Source organism: Pholcus phalangioides, unplaced genomic scaffold (assembly GCF_987345545.1).
Source record: "Pholcus phalangioides strain wild (caught in Gottingen) unplaced genomic scaffold, Ppha-v1.0 ptg000042l_1, whole genome shotgun sequence".
In the NCBI taxonomy this organism is placed as follows: Eukaryota; Metazoa; Arthropoda; class Arachnida; order Araneae; family Pholcidae; genus Pholcus; species Pholcus phalangioides.
The window spans coordinates 32947483-32968108 of NW_028301628.1; the positions used below are offsets into that span (position 1 = coordinate 32947483).

The following is a 20626-nucleotide window of genomic DNA, read 5'->3' on the forward strand; positions in this document are numbered from 1 at the left end:
TTCTCACTTATCTATTTGGTACCGACCCGTGAATTATTTCCGATTTTTTTTTTCCTGTCCGCAAATTATTTCTATTTAGTGAATTGGTTTTCGGCGGTCCGTGAATTATTTCTCGTATCTATTGGTTTTTTGCAAGTCGGCGAATTATTTGTCCTATTTACGGTATTAATTTTTTTTCCAGTCCGTGAATTATTTTTGCCGGTCCACAAATTAATCCTCATACTTAAGGTATTTTTTTTTCCGGTCTGCGAATTATTGCTCCTACTTACGGTATTTATTTTTCGATTGTTCACAAACTATTATCCCTATTTACATAATTTTTTGCCGGTACGTAAATAAAAATTCTTCTATTTATTAATTTTTGGCACGTCCGCAAATTAATTCCCCCATTTCCGCCGGTCCGCAGTGGTAAAAAGGTTGAAGAATACTGGTTTAACCATTTAAATGTGCAAATAGTTTGAGTTATGTTTCTCCCTTGTGTGCGCGAGGGTAAATATTTACAGTTTTTAATTTCAACAACAGTTTAGAACATATTATTTATTTTTCCTAGTGAAAGATAGATGACACTTAAACTCAGACGTTGCATAGGTTGAATAAAATCGAAGGGGTGGGGGGGAACACAAGCAAATATGTCAGTGTGAAGAAATTATTAAAGAAAGAAAAAAAGATAGAACATTTATATTTGCACGCCATCTACATGCTATTTTAAGAATTTCATTAAAAAAAGCAATTGAAATCATCAGAGGATGATTGAGCAGGCCACTTACCCCATCATATAAAAATGGGAGCAGTTAAAAGGTGAAATTAATTTCACATACTTCAAGTATTCTTCGGGCGCCGATATCCTCTGCTTTTCGGGGATGTCGGTGATGTTGTTGTCGAAGGCGTAGCTGGAGTTGTAGCATGTCCTCGAAAAGAAAACGTTGCTCTCGTTCCCCGATTTGCATTTCTTGAAGTCCGAATCGCTGAAGCAAACTGTAATCGAAACGCCAATAAAAGTTAATTATTATCATTAATAAGGGGTCATTATTATCTGCTACTCAATAAGGGTTGTTGGCAGAAAGATTATAAAATAAGTAAGTGGTTGTGAGACGAAAAGGGCCATCCATAAAACTGAAACACAAAGAGGAGGGGTTTACACAATTAATCACAACTTTTCTGCCTACAGATGGCGCCGCAGTCGTATCGCAACGTATTACTCAAATCGTGCTCAAAAGTCCCGCGTTTTCAGTAACAGTTCTCAAACCCCGAAGGATCAAGAGCGGTATTTCTCAACCTTGGACCGTAGGGCCGCCATTGCGGTCCCGGGAGTTCTCTATTTAGGGCGATAGTTGGACATTAGGGGTGTAAGGGGAGCCATGAAAAGCAGTTTTGGTGGCCACACTCAGTGAATAAAGTTTTAAGCGGTATAGATAGTAAAAGTCCATTATAACGAGTATGGCATATAACGAGAATCTCGCTATTACGAGAAATTCGCAAGTGATTGCCAAAGACCTAATAATCAAAAACATTCGCTTAAAGCGAGTTGTTTATGAATGAAAATCAGAGCATATTCAACTATAACGACGATGGAAATTCCCAAAAAGTATGTTTTCCTTTCCCTTTCTCCAGAAACTACACATAAAATTTACCGGAAATAGCAGGGCTGGAACTACAGGATAGGGAGGGAGGGGGGGGGGGCGGAACTGCCCCGGGCGGAAAAATTTAAAGAGCGGCAGTTTTAGGTGGGAATAAAAAATACCGTTATGGAATTATCGAATTTTAAAGTTATGGGGTGGCTGCAAAAAATCATAGTTACGGCCCTGGGAAAGAATGACATTTTTTAAAATCTCCCTATTCTTCATGGGTGTTTAAAAATGGGGGATGGCAGTACCTCCCTGTTGATATGAGGACACCCCCCCCCCCCGTATGCTGTATCTTATCTTCTCGTTATCTATATTAGAGGAGGGAAGGGAAAACACATAATTTTTTATCTGTACGTGTGCTGGTTGGGCAGATGGGGCACGAACCTCACAGGTTTTGACATCATTGTTATTTCCCTTGAAAAATCCTTTCTCCTCTCTCTCTCTCCCCCCTTTCTTAGAATCTTCCAAAACTGGACTCGGGGCAAACGGGTAATAATAATTTTCTGTGCTTTAAATTTTATTTGAAAATTGGACTAGAATGAGAGTAGGGGGTGACAAAATTCGTGTAGCCCACAAAGGTTGCAAAACCATAAACGTGCCTCAAAATAATTATTTTTGGATACCTTTTTAGCCCGGACACCCTGTATTTTATCCACTGAGTTCACAAGTAATACATAAAAACGATACGGAAACAAAGAAAGAAACGCAATTTTCGCAACTTTGTTCGTCCTTGCGTTTCTGTCACGAAAATGGTGAAATGGTGAGTCTTCTTTTCTTGGGGGTGGGGGGGGGGGGGACGTCTTTCCACACGCACGTGCAACTGTCGGAACGCGGACAATACCCGTCACATTGATGTTTGTGTGTATAATTTCTATTCATTTCATTATTATCAACAACAACGTAAATTGAGCGATTGCGTTTCATCCATCGCGTGACATTAGAATCGCTTTCAACATAAAGACGGAAAACATCGATATTATTATTATTATTCCCGCTCTAAACCTGCCTGTTCCGAATTATACAGTATCCCAGAGATAGTGACTTATCGGGGATATACTTATTTTAGAGATGAATCGAAGTATTTTTCGTAGCCCGTTTAGCCCCTCCCCACTTCCAAATATGCCTTTGTTACACCCTTTCTGCATTTGAATTAGTTTTTTGAGTGAATTTATCGTCAACAAAAATTGATAAATAGTTGTTCACTGGACCCCTTGATGCTAGAGTTCAGTAGGTTTCCTTCTGTGGAAGTTCTGTGCAGAGCTGTCTCAAAAACCTGGACCTCCTCCTCCTCCACGGGCAAGGTGATGCTCTGACGAGGGCCCCCGCACTTAGCTGGAAGCAAGAAGCTTACATATTTTAATACTTACTCTCGAAAATTGTCATACCAGATCTCATCATATAGGCTCACTATGGGCCATGCACGGATAAGCCCATGAGTCACGATGCTCTGGTTCTATGGGCAGTTCTGCCGGATTAGAAACGTAGAATTTGTTTTTTCTGGTCTCAGGAGACACAGGGCAACAACTTTCTAATTAGATTTTTGAGTACAGGGTGTCAGTATAAAAAGTTAATTTTTCTTTATTTTAATAACTATACAACCCCCCAATCCTTCCACGCAACACGAATGACGTATCTGAGTTCACACGTTATTAGTAAAAAAAATGTAATTGGAAGTATGCCTCTAGGATCAACGGTTTCCCAGTAAAATGCGGCTAAGGGAATCATGGAATCGCCCTTTATAACCACGTTATTTAAATACTCTTTCTAATAGAAAGTACTATGTGTCTATATGGTCAACCAGCTACGAGTTATATGAGGTGAAACGGTGTTTTCACCCTATACATTTTAAGTGCCACTTACCATCAGTGTTGAAATCGTGGTGACAGTACTGCCACTGCACATCCGTGCGGAAGGAGTCGAAGAAGTAGAACAGAGTCCAGCCGACGATCATGTTGTAATAAATAGCGACCATCACCGACACTATTATCATCGCGTAGCCGAGACCTAGAGCAACAGGGGATACATATTACTGCAATAACATTCATCAATCACGTACGCACGTGTCCAAATAGAGTTGATGCTCTAAAAAGACATTTACGAGATTTAAGGAAAAAAATCGAGCTTTAAACTTTCAAAAAGCATTTCAAATTAAAATAGAAATCGATGGGAACAGAGTACATAATGCGTGCAAATGTTCTCAAGGCCGGTATTACACTATGATAGTTTGATAAAATCCCTTTTATAAAACTCAAAAAATTCAACCAATAAAATTCATAGGTTACATTCGAGAAAATGAAACCGATAGACTTATTGGTTGAATTTTTCAAGTTTTTCAAATTTATCACTTTTACCAAAATGCTCGGCGATTATGTATAATATATACAAACAGATTATCACATTTACCGTAACGTATACATTAATGTAAGTATGTGTGGGAGATAAACCAAATAAACACACACTGATAAACAGAATTTTGATTGACAGTCCAATTTTTTCAATTAAAAAAAGTAAAAATATTCTGGAGCCCGAAAATGAGGACAAAGGAGAAAAACTTCAAAAACGTATGAGGACGCCTAAAATGGCATCCGAAATGAGGACATGTCCTCATAAATGACGGCATCTGGTAACCCTACCATTCACCCTTTAACCGGCGTAGCAGAGAATCACTAAACCCCCAGTAAAATGCCGTATTCACGTATTTCTTATTGTATGAGTAGCAAAAAAAAAAAAAAAAGTGGGGGGGGGGGAATTTGCACGAAAATGGGTGTTCATATAGTTTTATTCATAAAAAAACAATATAGTGCGTATAAAAGTGTTCACGATACTTGTGCGTAGTCAGAGGTCGCACCGACTCCGTCAATATTTGGAGCCTCATAATTAGGTTAATTTTATCTTTTCTCACGTTGACCTACAAGCGATTCGTCCGCCGCTGTGTCACGTGACTTTGTTGTGGGGCCACCAGAGGTCGACCTGGTGGATTTAATTTTATATTTTTTTCTTAAGAAAATATTTGCCCTTTTCTTTTTGCTTATTTCTCTCGGTTTTTATTATTTGACGTGTGTTCCATTTAAATTTCTCGGCTGACCGACGGAAACAAACATCCCGAGTTTTTGGTTTTCTTCGGTTAAATGGCGTTTGCGAGGTTAAAACAGTTTTAAACACAGTTTTCAAGAACCATTACGAATACGTGTGAAATAATTAAATGAAAAATATTTAACGAAAAATCGAAATAGAGAACCGCAAATAGATATAATCGAGTTTATCAAGTTCCAAAACCAAATAAACCACTGTATAAAAAGAGCTTTTCCTTCATTGCTTCTAAGGTATTAAAAAATTTTCACACTGAAAATCAATTTAATAATAATAAAAACATAAATCACATGATCTTTGACTTCGTTATACGCATAGATTACGAGACCATTTAGGTGAATGTATTGAAAGAGAACAATATTGAACTGAGTACAACTAAAAAGTACAATAATAAAAGAAAGAAATGTGTATATCGTATATCATTACATTATATAGTACATTATATCGTAGCGAGTGATTTTATACTTGCGAGCACGGGGCAAGGGGGACACTACTATTAGTCTTTGCTAATTTTCCCGACACAACCCTGCCTCTTTTGAGGTAACGGAAGTAAGTTGCTTTGCATCAGTCCGGGGTTGTGAGTGGTTCTATCTATCTAGGATAATAATATTATATTGAGTTTCACGATGAGCAACTTAATTGTGAACTTAACTTTAATTTGGCACATAGGTATTATTTTACAAAAATGTTGACATAAAACAAAATTGGAATCAATAATGAGTAAGTAACAAAAAAAATATCATTCAGTCACCACACATAACTATTTCCTCAGTATTGCATCTTTGTAAAGTTACAACAATAAAAGGTTGGTATACGCCCTCATACGTCAAAATACCAACGCCCATCACCGCCCATATATCGCCCATGACCGTATCAGTGATGGGCGATATATGATACTTACATAGTAAGGGATGTTACGGGGTTAAAAACAAAGTAATACCTTAATGCCGTGGTTCTCAACCTGGGGCCATATGGTACCTTTGTGGTTCTGGGAGTTTCGAGGGGGGGGGGGCCGCACGAATGAAAATCAGATGACAGGGAAGTCTTGACAAGTGGGGAAGGGGGCCACAGAGAGCTGTGAAGAAATCAAACTTTCAAGTAAAATATGGTGGGAAAAAATATGACTGCTTGCCAGTGGCGTCATTGTCGGGGGTGCTCGATCACACTAGTATTTAATAGCTTGGGTTAGAGCACCCCTACAGAATTTATCCAAAAAATTAAAATTCCTACATAAAGTTGAAGCTGCGCACCGACAGCTATCACGGACCATGGGCTGAAAAAATGTTGAGAAACGCTATCTCAAAGCACCGTCAGTAGATAAAGTGCTAACGAGAATTGAAATGTCCCGTTTTTATTAAATATGGCCACCCTTGTAAAAGGGGCATATTTGCCGCTCTCAAACGAGTAAAAAAGATGGCGAACTTATTTTCATTTTCTTTATCTGTAATTTTTTCCCAGACATCTTCGATGTCTAATTAAGAATTCTGTAGGAATCATTGAACAAGAGACAGAATTTTGTCAAAGAAAAACGAATGAACGGACTTATTAATGTCTTAATATGGGCTGCCGAACTGACCTGTCACTGTCTCTACCTTTTTAGTTTTTTTTTTCCCCCTCGTGTGTTGTTACATAAGAACTAGTAAAAGTGAAAGTGATCGCTGAGATGAAGAAATGCCACCTTGGCCGCATAACCCGAAAATTTCTCTTTCGATATATGTATCGTCGTCAAACCTCTTCATTGGGGGCATTCCAAGTGAATTAGTAGGTCGTGGGAAAAAAACAAAACAAAAAAAAACTCAGACACCTGATTGAATTTCACGCGCTGTTTTTTTTTCTTTTAAAGATGATTGATTGGGTCCCTAAATTCCTACAGCTGCCATTTCTTAAATAATCAATAAACGAATGAAAAATCGAGCTCGTTTCAGCCTGAATCGGAAAGTTAAATTACCTGAAAGTTATTACTTCTGCAATGCATGCGTGACCATTCAGGTCGAGATATTATCACAGGTATCTACGAATTTCGAAAAAAAAAAAAATTCATGTTTATACAGCTTATGCGGACATATTAGTGTTGAAAAATATCGTGATGACTGACTGATGTTGATGGATTTTCTCAGTGCGTACCGAGTCTATTGACTTCCATATGCTTGCCTGTTCGATGATGCTCCGTACGAGCTGGATGAAGAAGATGAGAAATTACTCGTATGTGATTGTTGAGTGCACGTGCGTACGTGAGGTGTGTGTCAATAAAATATAATAAAATTTACAGCCTAAAAGCTGTATTCAGAGAGTATAAATCAAATCGATTGAAACCATTTTAGCAAATAGAACTTATGAATTCGATAAGTTGTGGCTTACTTATCATAAAAATTAGGAAGTTGCAGAGCTAAGTCCGACGGATATCGAGAAATCTCGACTAGATGTCATAATCGAATCGTAAGAAAATTACGCGAACAATGTCATTGCCCACGTAAAAACCTGGAAACCAAATGCTTTTGGGTTCTTTGGGATGAAACCCCTGACTGATGATATTGTTTAGGGAAAAAACCCGGTTTGTTGTTATTACAATTATTACTGAAGTATCAAACTTCAAGAACACTGAGTGAACTCACTGCATTTTATTGGATAGGGTTAGGCCCATGATTTTCACATGTACTTACAAAATCTAACTATCAATTATCTGAACTAATAATTGACAAATATGTGTAGAACCCTCCACCTTGTGGGTTATTTATATATATATATATATATGTTCATTCCAATGAATTGTGTGATTAAATACGATATATATGATTACGGATGTGTGGATATAAGATTAAATGCAATAAATACGGGTACAAGCTTTCAGTATATATATGCAACCTATACCTTAAATCAGTGAAGAGAGAATTAGAACAATTTACACTTTTTTCAAAACCAAACCGAACAGTGTCTAAACACTGACCCATATCAGGCCAGTATGTTTCTTGGGTCGAAGAAAAAAACCTCAACATCTCTACCGCAGGATAAGGCGAGATGTCTTTCATGTGCTGATATTCTGATGTGTTTCAGCCCTATCGAAATATCTCTTCGACAAAGTTTAACTAAATAGACAGTTTCAATTCTCAAATCCTTCATTATATCAAGAATATTGTGCCCCGGTATATCACCGAAAAATTTTATTTTGTTGCACTTGTAATTGTTTGATGACAGAAGGTTTTGCTGACGAAAAGCATGGTGTTGCGTAGCCCATAACTGGTCTAATTACTGACTTGTACATAATGGTTTTGTTTTAGGGGCTGAGTGCAGAGCACGAGTAACAGACTCTGTTTAGAAGGCCTGCGGCCTTTGCGGCTCAAACTTTCGCCTCATGAGTGCAATCTTTTTATATAAAATAACACCAAGATATTTTGTTTGATATTTGGGTTGTAGTATGGTGACCGTGAAACAGTTATGTAACGCACCAGACCTAATAATTTTAATGCCTACATCTCCTTCATCATGGAGATCACTGATTACTAACTAAATTACTGCAAGGGAGCAGAATTCTCCAAGAAAAAGCAACTTGATTTCAATTGAATTTTTAATTTCCAATTTTTGATTAATAATTTAAATTAGTATCCCATTGCACACTCAGCAATTACACATATGATCGGTCATTCTCTTCTCATTTGTAGTGTCTTAATCATCATGGTGTACGTAGTATGGTGTGTTCCCCACTGTGATAGTGGTGTTCAGTGGGAGTTGCCTCCTTGCAAACTATATGAATTACATTTGCTCTCGTTTAAAACCACTATAACCGGCACCAAATATCGACGTTTAGTACCATCCTTCGCAAGTTCACCAAAGTTAGCTGCAGGTCCCAAATACGTTTAGATTTTTCAGACTACATCTATCGGCAAAACTTGTTAATACACAAAGTGAGTGAAAAGTCCTGTATACATTTTTAAAAATAATAAAAAATCTACCAATTGTGGCATCAACAAGGTGCAGTTTTGCACAAAAATACTTATTTACCAGTGCAGCAGTTGATTTGTCATGATATATGGGAGAGTGCTATAGACTCTGGACAAGAGATTGATGTAATTTACGTCGATTTCCAAAAGGCATTTTATAAAGTAGACAGATTGCTACTACTGAGGAAGCTAGCTTGCATGGGGGTTCCGGATAAAGTTGTGAGGATAATTCAAGAACTGCTGTCAGACAGAGTTCATCAGGTTCGCGTAGCCAGCGTGATGTCTAGAGAATGTCAGGTGCCAAGCGGAGTTGTCCAGGGATCGGTGTTAGGCCCGATCTTATTTACTTTGTACACTTACGATATTACTCAGGCTGTGTCACCCATCTCTCTATTGCAATTCGCTGATGACGTGAAGTTATTCTCTCCAGTGGAAAACACTAGGGGCTTAAGAATTGCATGCCAACAACTTTTCCAGTGGAGTTGTCAGTATAAGCTACCTATTTCATCATCAAAAAGTGGATCAATGCATTTAGGTAGACGCACCGATCCTGAATATTACCAACTAGGTAATGAAACGTTACAGCAATTGGATACATGCGTGGATTTAGGTATTGCAATGAGCCGCATTCTGGATTTCACTGATCATTATCATGGCATAGTCTGCAAAGCTAATAGAATTTCATATTTGTTACGTACGGCATACCGTAAGTGTGATGCGCATACGTTGTCATATGCTTTCTGTGTGTACGTTCGCCCGACTCTGGAGTTCTGTTCGCAGGTATGGAGCCCTTACAAAATCAAGGACATACAGCTCCTCGAAAAGCCACAGAGGTCGTTTACTAAACGAATACCTGGCATGAGCGGTCTATCTTATTGCCAGAGACTTCAATTTCTGGGTTTACACTCACTGGAATGGCGTAGAATCGCTGCAGATCTGAAGATGTGCTACAAACTAGTCCACCAAATTGTTTATCTACCATCGAGAGAGCCTTTCTTTGAGATCATAGACAGGCGAGTTAACCTACGTAGGCATCGCTTCCAAATAAGAATACCAATGGCTAGAAGAGATTGCTTTTTCCACGGATATAGATGCCGTGTGGCAAGAATATGGAACAGTCTTCCATCAGAACTTGTATGTGCCTCCTACGCAAGATTTGCTTCCACTATTGGGGATTTCGACCTGGCTTCGTATGCGAAGTGCTTCCCGTACTGACTATTGTTATTATTTTTTTTTTCTTCCAGTATAAGTGCATTTCATGCCATCTGGGGTTATTATTATTATTATGGAGTAGAGCGTTTTTTTTCCTGATATATTGAAAAGTTCAAAATTTAACTCACAGATGGCGCTGTATAAGGAAAATTTGATATCGCACATAAAATGCGACACAAACAGTGCATAATTAATGCTTTTTACGATTTGAGAGTTAGATAAAACTACCACAATTCAGTATGGCCTTACATTAGGCGTAAACATTGTCTTTGAAATATCCTATATAAAGCAATGAAAGGGTGTTTTTAAATCTGGACACCGAGGTGTCAGGGTTGTGTCGGAAAAATTAACAAAGAATAATAGTAGTGGCCCCCTTGCCTCGTGATCGCAAGTATCAAATCGCTCGCGTCGTTCTCCCTATGAAGTCGATGTAACGTACAAGCCATTTGACTTGAAAAGTGATAGCTGGACCCAATGACCAGGGAGAAAAATTGCACGTGCGCCCAGTGGCACACGAGGGCTGGAGACCACAGCTTGGGATTTCAAAAGAAGTGAGGAGAAGACTTGTGGTGCGAGTAAGAAGATGAAGTTGGCATGTTGAGGTGGAAGATTCGAGTGATCTAAATGCACAATACATACACAATATATACAACGCCTCCACTATGACGGGAAACGTGGAAACAAAGCCTCCGTCCACAGTGTGCCGAGCAGTTTTGCTTCCCTTTCTTTTTACAGAATATTCAATATATACACACACATGAAAACACAGAGCTTCCACTGCGACGGGAATAATCAAACAGATCCTTCGTTCACCTTCCTGCAAACTTGTTGAGGAATAAATTCGGAGCAGCTGTGGCGATGCTGTCGGCAAGAGTGTGTAGGTGTTGGTTTCGAATAGCATAAATCTGCCAACACCTCGTTATGTGCGCGCGCCTTTTCTTAGCCTCTCTTCCGCTGTTTGGGAGAGAAGGCTTTGGTTTCTTGCAGAGTAGAGATGTCTTTTGACTGTGTGTCCGTGTATTCTTATTTCGTATATATGTGTTAACGTGCCGTGTGTTTCTTCTAATTAATAAACCGTATATTTAACCGTATCTAAAATTGAACAGTCTTAGTGGAGTCAAATAAAATTTAATTATGGATAAATAGCTACTTCAATTTAAATGTCATTATCACCTCCGGCAACCACATATGGTGTCCACAAACTGGTGACCCGGACGTGATCGGATATTACCTTCTGAAACCACTGTTCCAGTTCAGCCTCGTATGTTATAACGAATCATGAATACCTCTCTGCAACGTGGATTTTAATTTCAGTTTCGTGGTGAGTGAATATTTCTCTCTTTCGTAGGACTATTGCCGTCTTCATTCTTTCGCTATGGCAAATCCGCAAGCAACTGCTAGTCAGACTGAACTTTCCCTTTCGGGAACCGAAGTCTCACGTGTTTCATTCCGTGCGCCTCCATTTTGGGAAGCCGACGTTGATTTATGGTTCCTTCAAGTGGAATCCCAGTTTATCACGGCAGGCATTACCGCGGATAAGACGAAGTTTCATTCGGTGATTTCTGTTCTCGACACAAAAATCTTGTCTTACGTGAGTGATTTAGTACGTAATCCTCCCTCACACGATTTATATGAGACTCTAAAGAAACGTATTCTTTCCCGATTTGCTCAATCTGAAACTGCTCGCTTGAAATCTCTTTTTCATGAGTGCGAGCTAGGCGACAAAAAACCGTCCCAGCTACTTTGTGAGATGCGAAACTTGTCGAATAACACAATCAGTGATGATGTTTTGAGCACATTATGGCAGCAAAGATTACCCGTCAGTGTTCAACAAATTTTGTCGATTTGTCGGGATCCTCTTGACTCTTTAGCTCAGATAGCTGATCGCATATTAGAAGCTTCGAGTTTCAACGCTGTCGTTTCTCAGGTGTCTCAACCTCCTCTGCCTTCTTCAGAGTTGCATGAGCTTAAAAAAGAAATTGCATCGCTCGCCACACGAGTCGAAGAGCTCTCTCGTTCTCGAAACCAATACAGAGGTCGGTCGCGAAACAATTCGAAAACTCGTGAGCGGAAAAAATCTTCAGATCGCTCCGATCGACGCAAATTGTGCTGGTATCATGCTCGATATGGTGAAAAAGCACATCGTTGCATTTCACCTTGCCAACACTCGGAAAACTAGTGGGCAATCCTGTTACAGCGGCGGCCGGAGATTGCCACTTTCAAAGTCGCTTATTCATTTGTGATAGAAAATCGAAAATTCGTTTTCTTGTTGACAGTGGTGCAGCTGTGAGCTGTTTTCCTAAATCACTTGCCAAAGTTTCCAAGCCTGACGACCTTTCGTTATATGCGGCTAATGGCACTAAAATTCACACATATGGAACTAAGCATTTTGAACTTGATCTCGGACTGAGGAGAATATTCTCATTCAATTTCTTAGTGGCCGACGTCACAAGTCCTATTTTGGGTGCCGATTTCTTGGAGAGATTCGGTTTACTTGTTGATGTCAAGAATCGCCGGTTGGTTGATAATTTGACAACTCTATACTCTCTTGGTGTCGTTACCACTGGTCCTTCTCTCGGTCTAACTACAGTTTCTGGTGCCACTACATACCATAAAATTTTGACCAAGTTCCCAAATCTCACTGGTTCGGTCTTAAATTCTCAACCCAAACCACATGCCATTATCCACTTCATCGAAACATCAGGGCCTCCCGTCTTCGCAAAGGCTAGACGTCTTTCTCCTGAAAAACTTTTTGCCGTCAAGAAAGAATTTAACTTGCTTTTGAAGCAAGGCATCATTCGTCCTAGCAAAAGCCCTTGGGCTAGTCCTATCCACCTAGTCCCAAAAAAGACAGGTGGTTGGCGCATATGTGGTGATTTTCGTCGGTTGAATGCCGTAACTACTCCTGATCGTTATCCTATTCCCAATATTCAAGACTTTTCTTTCGGTCTGGCTGGAAAAAGAATATTTTCTAAACTCGATCTTGTAAAGGCATACCACCAGATTCCTGTGAAAGAAAGTGATATTCCCAAGACGGCTGTGATTACACCGCACGGTCTCTTAGAGTATGTTTTCATGACCTTTGGGCTCAGGAACGCCGCACAAACATTTCAACGATTCGTTGACAGCATCCTCTCGGATCTCGACTTCTGCTATGTTTACTTAGACGACATTCTTGTTGCGTCAGCTGATGAGAAGTCGCATGAACAAGATCTCGATGTGTTGTTCAAGAGACTAAGCGAATACGGTTTAGTTCTCAATCCTGACAAATGCCAATTTGGACTCAAAGAAATTCAGTTTTTAGGTCATCTTGTGTCAGAAAAGGGCATTTCCCCGTTGCCGGATCGTGTTACCGCACTTTTGGACTATCCATTGCCCAACACAATCGATGAGCTGCGACGTTTTCTGGCACTAATAAATTTTTATCATCGTTTCATGAAAAACGCTGCCTCTACGCAAGCATGTTTGCATGATCTAGTTAAAGGCAAACAAAAACGGGATAAAACAAAAATCGTCTGGTCTGAGGAAGCAAAATCTGCATTCGAGTCATGCAAGGAAATGATTTCCAATGCTGCTCTATTGGCTCATCCTATTTCAAGTGCGCATCTCCTTCTAGCTGTCGACGCGTCTGATTTCGCGATTGGCGGAGTTTTGAATCAAGCAGTTAATGATCAAACTCAGCCATTAGGATTCTTCTCGCGTAAGCTAACTTCAGCTGAACGCAGATACAGTGCGTACGATCGAGAATTGCTAGCGATATATTCAGCAATTAAATATTTTCGACATATGCTGGAGGGATCTGACTTCGAAATTCTCACAGACCACAAACCATTGGTCTATGCATTTTCCCAAAAAAGTGAAAAATGTTCACCTAGGCAGATTCGTCATCTAGAATTCATTAGTCAATTTTCAACCCGTATCAAGCACATTTCAGGCGATCGAAATGCAGTAGCCGATGCATTTTCAAGAATATCGGAAATTGAAATACCTCCTAGTATCGATTTCGCCGAGATGGCTCGCGCTCAGGATGAGGAAGAATTGCGATTACTTCGTGAAATGGACTCAGGTCTCGAGTTAAAACCAATGACTTTCGGTTCTCCTGAAGTCACTCTACAGTGTGATGTTTCCACTGGTTCAATTAGACCTTACGTACCGTCAACGTTTCGCCGCGCTATTTTTGATGCAGTGCACAACCTCTCCCACCCTGGTGCCAAAGCTACTACTGAAATGGTTCGCAGACGATTCATCTGGAAATTTTTAGAAAGGGACTGCAAAGAGTGGTGCAAAACTTGCATCCATTGCCAGCGATCCAAAGTTGGTCGTCACACACATTCTCCTATTGGTGCATTCGGATTACCTTCCGCAAGGTTCTCGCATGTCCATATTGACATCGTGGGTCCACTTCCACCAAGTAAAGGAAATCGTTACGTTGTGACTTGCAGTGACCGATTCACCAGATGGCCGGAAGCTATTCCTGTACCCGATCAGACTGCTGAAACTGTGGCATTCGCTTTCCTGTCGAATTGGATCTCCCGTTTTGGCGTTCCAGAACGCATTACTACGGACAGGGGTTCTCAGTTTGAATCTGAACTCTTCCGATCTCTTGCGAAGTTGCTGGGTGTGGACAGGGTGCGTACTACCGCTTACCACCCACAAAGCAATGGAGCCATCGAGAGATTCCACAGGGACTTGAAAGCTGCCATCATGTGTCACGCCACTGAAAGATGGGTTGACGTTCTTCCTACCATTCTACTCGGGATACGCTCAAGTTTCAAACCTGATTTTGGTGCTACGCCGGCGGACATGGTCTACGGAACATCTCTGAGGTTACCAGGAGACTTCTTCAAAGATTCCGGTAAGCACACCTCAAAATCTGATTATGTCACGAACTTGCGTATGACTATGTCAAAGCTTCGTCCTTCGCCTTTGTCCAATCATTCCTCAAAAAACATTTTTGTGCACAAGGACTTGGCCAGATCCACACACGTTTTTGTGAGGGTTGACACTGTAAGGCGTTCGCTACAGCAGCCTTACCAAGGACCTTATGAAGTTTTGAATAGGACTGATAAATTTTTTACTTTGCGTATCAATAATGAATCTAAGTGTATTTCTATTGATCGTTTAAAACCTGCATTTTTGTTTAATTCTCTCGAATGCAAAGAATCTAATGTTTGCAAATCATCTATATGTAATGTCCCAGCCTCGCCACAGGGCTTCGTCACGAGGTCCGGACGGAAAGTCCGTTTTGTAACACCTTATCAAGCTTAACGTCCTTCGGACTCGTGGGGGAGTACTGTGGCGATGCTGTCGGCAAGAGTGTGTAGGTGTTGGTTTCGAATAGCATAAATCTGCCAACACCTCGTTATGTGCGCGCGCCTTTTCTTAGCCTCTCTTCCGCTGTTTGGGAGAGAAGGCTTTGGTTTCTTGCAGAGTAGAGATGTCTTTTGACTGTGTGTCCGTGTATTCTTATTTCGTATATATGTGTTAACGTGCCGTGTGTTTCTTCTAATTAATAAACCGTATATTTAACCGTATCTAAAATTGAACAGTCTTAGTGGAGTCAAATAAAATTTAATTATGGATAAATAGCTACTTCAATTTAAATGTCATTATCACCTCCGGCAACCACATATGGTGTCCACACAGCCAAACTTATGGGGATGTCCCGTGAGCAGGTCAACAACTTATATACACAGTCGTCCTTACGTATTAGCGGGGTTACGTTCCAGGGGTGACCGCGAATAACCCAAACCCTAAAATTTTGTTCTTTAGGCATCTCATTTGTACAGTATCTCTTTTGTGTAGAAGAAGTAGTGATTCAAGGCGATGCTTTCTTCAAAGAACAATATAATAATGAGATATGATTCATGATGCAATTCATGAGATACACAATATCTCATATTTGGCCCGTAGACTGAAAAGGTTGTGCACCTGCGGGTTACTGTATTCTGATATTGTTCAGGGAAAAGGTTTCTTGACCTTTTTCGTTCCACTGACCCTTTGTGCCAATTAGATGAAGTCCACCGACGGTGCATGTTTTCTCATGGTCATGCACCTCCTAAAACCTCTCAAAGGATCCTCCTAGCTAAAAATCCACTGTTGTAGAGAAACTCTAGAAAAAATACATGTTCGCTCTCCAAAGATCCAAACATTCGAACCCTGCTAATGGGCCCCTCGACTAATGACTACAAACCAGATTCTTCAGAAAGTTCCATTTGTTGTAGACCGTCAGGGGTTCTTAACCTTTTGTATTCCACGGACCCTTTGTGCCAATAGAGGGCCAATAGATGTGCCAATGGGGACCATTCCCCCCCCCCCATCCCGCCAATAAAATGAAGGGCACGGACACTTTTTTACATAATAATATCCAGTATGCAGCAAAAAGTAAAATCAATGAGTTGATTATTTTTTCATCCAAGTCGCCGACCCTCTGAAACCTCTCCGAGGACCCCTGGTTTAGGATATTCTCACTGAAAATGTTCTTTATCGTGGAAAAAGCATTTTTCAAACGTAAATCTCTTATGATGAAACCACCACTCGACACACATACAAAGAATACTAGCGTCTGTCTTCTTGCAGTTCAGTAGGTCACAAAACATGCTTATTTATATGAGGGGTCATCATCTTTTTCTTTTGGCATAATGGAGAGTAGTGTATTGTAGAATAAATAAATGCCTATAATTATATATTTCTTTTATAACCGGAGTTACTTTCACAATGAAGGAGGGAAAACGAAACATATTAGGCAATCATTTTTTCAGACAATGAATGAGACTCTTTCTCGTAAACCCCCACGGATTTCAACACATCGTAGGAAATTTCACTACTACAACTACCCACATGTTTTTTAGCTTCGAAACTAGGGAACTGTTCACCCATTATATATATACTCTACTTCTGCCTTTACCTTTGAATATCGGTGAAAGAGCGTTAAAGACTTTCAGAGGTCCCAAAGCACTGTATTGTCCCAGAGCGAGCTCGACAAGAAATAGCGGCATCCCGACGAGGAACACCATCAAGATGTAAGGGATGACGAACGCTCCTACGAAAAAATGAAAAAAAAAATTTATATATGTATATATTTTATATATTAGTTCATTTTCTTATTTCAAGAAAGCAACAATAACTTTTTAAATCACATGTGATATGTTCCCTCCCTCAGCGTACGGTTTGAGGGACGCACAAACGGTATCCATGGTAACAAACATGGCGACTTCCTCGGATGTTCATAGAAGGAAAACTAATCTAGACTAAAGGGGTCATTCAAGTATTACGTCAGCATCGGGGGGCGGAGGGGGTTTTGGATTTGCTGACTTTTGATGACATGGGGGGGGGAGTGGGGTTTGACGGTTGCTTACGTCATCAATCACCCCTTTTTGAAGATATGAACTATTCTAAGCTGCTGACGAAATTTTTCTGACAGGGTGGGGGGGGTCAGTGTTTTGCTGACAAGGGGGGGAGGGTCAAAAATGGCTGAAAATCTGCTTACGTAATACTTGAATGGCCCCAAAGTAACGTGGCCAGATGCCCTGGAATATGGTGCTTGGTTTTAGTCCGTTGATACCCTAGTCCCGGTTTTTATGCCAATAAATGCAGTCCAAAAAGTGTTTTCGTGACGTCCGGGGTTTTTAATTTACGTAATCAAAGGTCAAATAAATTAAATTATTTTTCAATATTTCGTTGACAACTATTTTATTATGAAATTTCAACTACCCACATGTTTTTTAGCTTCGAAACTAGGGAACTGTCCATCAACACAGCCGCAAATTCGGACAGAATGCTCATGTTACGCATCGTAATAGTACAGAGTGACCAACTTGGTACTGAACCTAGGGACCACTCCCTATCAGACGTGGGGGGCCCAGTGCGAAAATAATCTCCGAGTTCCTTCGTAGAACGAACGATTCTCGATAAATCGCTATATTATTAAAACATTCAGCTGTGCGGTCGCGTGGGCATCACACTGGACTCTCATCGTGAGGGCCTAGGTTCAAACCCCATTGGCGGTACAGTGGTGAAGGGCTGAAGTTAGTTTCCTTCGGTTTTTTACAACTTCTAGGCGCGAATGCGAGCCAGTCCCCTGCATGAAAAAATCTCTCCGCAGAGAGCAGGCAAACTGGAGGCACGAAACTTCATAACATGAAAATACAAGCATCTTCACTTCAATATATTGAAGTCAGATGGCAGCACCAGGAAGAACACGAAAGTGTGATAGATAGGTTCCATCTATGTAAGCAACAGAGCCTAGCCGTGCTCGGTTCAATCTATCTTTCTCAGTTTCCAAGTTACGCCATGTCAAAGTTAGAGAGTCCTTTGAAACCACCCCGTACATCCAATTCATCCAAAGTATAGGCCCGGTTTAATATTTCATAGTCAATTTTCTTTGCTTCTTATCTTCAAGCAAATTCAATTTTTGAAAATTGAGAGTTCAATCGAATTTTTAAAATTATTGGCGTGGCGGAACTCCCCAGTGAAATCGACATCGGTTTCTGACGGGATCATCCTGTGCTTGTCCCGGATGGTTATGATTTGCGGAAAATTCACTAACAACAATTCACTGCCGCGCAATTCACGGATAGGAAAATTTACCGACACAGTTCGTCATCAGTGAGTGATAGAGTGATTGAGCAAGTGATTGAATATGTGAGCGTGTGAGTGACTGAGTGAATGGTCATATGAGCGATCAAGTTATTGGGTGAGTGGCAGAGAGAGTTAGTAACCGTATTGATAGCATACGCAACCGAAGTGATGAAGTGATCGAATGAGTGGGGGAGTTACCAACTGAGTGAGCGACTATATGAGTGAACAGTGAAGGGGTAAGTAGTCAGCGACTTGAGTGATCGAATGAGTGAGTGATTGAGTGAGATAGTGACCATATGAGTGACCAAGTGAGTGGGTGAGGGGTAGAATGTGTGAGTAAAATAGTATGAGTGACCAAGTGAGTGACAGTATGAGTGATCGAGTGACAGTATGAGTGATCGAGTGACAGTATGAGTGATCGAGTGAGTGAATGAATGATTGAGTGAATGACTCACTTACTTGTTCATTTGCTCTCACTTACTCGCTCATTTATTCAACTGTTCACTCGCTCACTAACTAACTCTCTGACTCCCTTGATCAATCACTCACTTGCTCACTGGCGCAAGCATCTGCTCACCCACTCATTCACTATATCACGTTGTCGATGAATTGTTTGTTGGTGAATTTTCCTTTCGGTGAATAGCGTGGCAGTGAATTGTTGCCGATGAATTTTCCTTTCGGTGAATAGCGTGGCAGTGAATTGTTGCCGATGAATTTTCCGCACACGAATGATTATGGCGCCTCTGCGAAAGGCCTCATTCCACTTTAAATAGGGAGTGACGCTGATTACATTTGTTCTGAGATCCGGTTCCCGACAAGCTTTCACTTGTATCTTGAAGTCTTGTTTATTTTCCTCCGCGACGACCAATATCCGTATGAGGTCATTAAGAAAGGAATCAGAGAAGTGGGCTTTTTTCGACTCTTTTGAGTCAGAATAATTATTTGTTTCCGTTGTAAAATATCCGTTATGCGTGTTTCTGATCACACCTCCATGAAATAACGGAAGACAAATACTGCTGCAGAAACAAAGACGCCTAATAACACAGCTGGATTTGAAGCCGAGAATGAAACGACATGGGAATCACTAGTGGCAGCGAAAATAATAAGGAAATGCCTCGAATCATGCATCATGCATACCATAATCTGCAGGAAATGTTCGGTTTGATCAAATCCTAAAGAATTTTTATGCTTCGTCCCGTGTGTCCAGTATGTCTTTACAGACTTTGTACATCCGGGTGACTTTCAAGCGTGGAAAAAAAAATCGTTTTTTTGCCGTTCTGTGTGGGAAATTTATGTGATTTCATTTGACTTCTCGTCCGTGCCATGTCAAATAAAGAAACACTCCACAAAGTCATTTTTAGTTGTATTCCGAATTATGCGAGGATTTTCCACTACTTCGGGCTTTGTTAAGTTATTTCGTGAAATGGTCGACACTGATTGGCCAACTCAAGGATTGACTATCATATCATCATAAGTCAATTTATTAACGCTTCAGGTGGGTTGGGATTCTTTCTGTCCAGAGAAAATGCTTCTCTTAACCTTTTTTCGATCATGACCACCCAGGACCATTTTTTTTGTGCTCTCTCCCCGTCTTATCCATTGCTCCACCACTACCATCCAAAAGTGAAACTCTTCCTACTTATCGAACTGAGTGAACAAAAATTTTATAAATTAGATCACTATCCAAACCCCTGGACAAAAATGCAGTGAGCTTCCCTCTTGTGGGGGAATCATCCATGCAGAGCCGTCTCAACATCATTGGTCTCCCGACCAAAGTTGTTTTCTTGGTCCCAAACTTCGGTTGAAAGTACGTATGAGCTCATACCTACTTTCATGGTTACTATCTGAAAAATCTTAGTAGAAGATATTATCATATGTTGGCTTTTCTATGGGCCTCAGGGGCCCCGGACCACGTAGTAAGTTATAGTTCTATTCGGATTCCATGGACAGTTCTACTGGATTCTGAAAATGGTCACAATTTTCTCATTTTATTTCTTTCACAGGAAAACTTTATTTCTTCATAGCTCTTTGTGGCCCCACTATATAACCTGTCATGGTTCACCTTGCAGCTTGATTGGCCTACCCGTGGCCTCCGTATAATATTCCGGAACAGGCGGGGAGGGACGTATAGCATCACTGTTCTAGAGTATACAACTCTAGTATTAAAATGTGAGTTGAATTCAT

The 20626-nt window shown here is 40.4% G+C and overlaps 1 protein-coding gene across 2 annotated transcripts in view; it reads right to left on the minus strand.

Annotated features, from left to right (window-relative positions):
* LOC149064912 (sodium- and chloride-dependent glycine transporter 2-like) overlaps nucleotides 1-20626 on the minus strand; it is an 89362-nt gene that overhangs the window by 16435 nt on the left and 52301 nt on the right. For both annotated transcript variants that reach the window (XM_089254853.1, XM_089254854.1), the window contains exons 3-5: nucleotides 16770-16904; nucleotides 3486-3629; nucleotides 819-975 (exon numbers count right to left, since the gene is read on the minus strand). In XM_089254853.1, the coding sequence (XP_089110979.1) occupies nucleotides 819-975; nucleotides 3486-3629; nucleotides 16770-16904 (436 nt within the window). The remainder of the gene's footprint in view (nucleotides 1-818; nucleotides 976-3485; nucleotides 3630-16769; nucleotides 16905-20626) is intronic.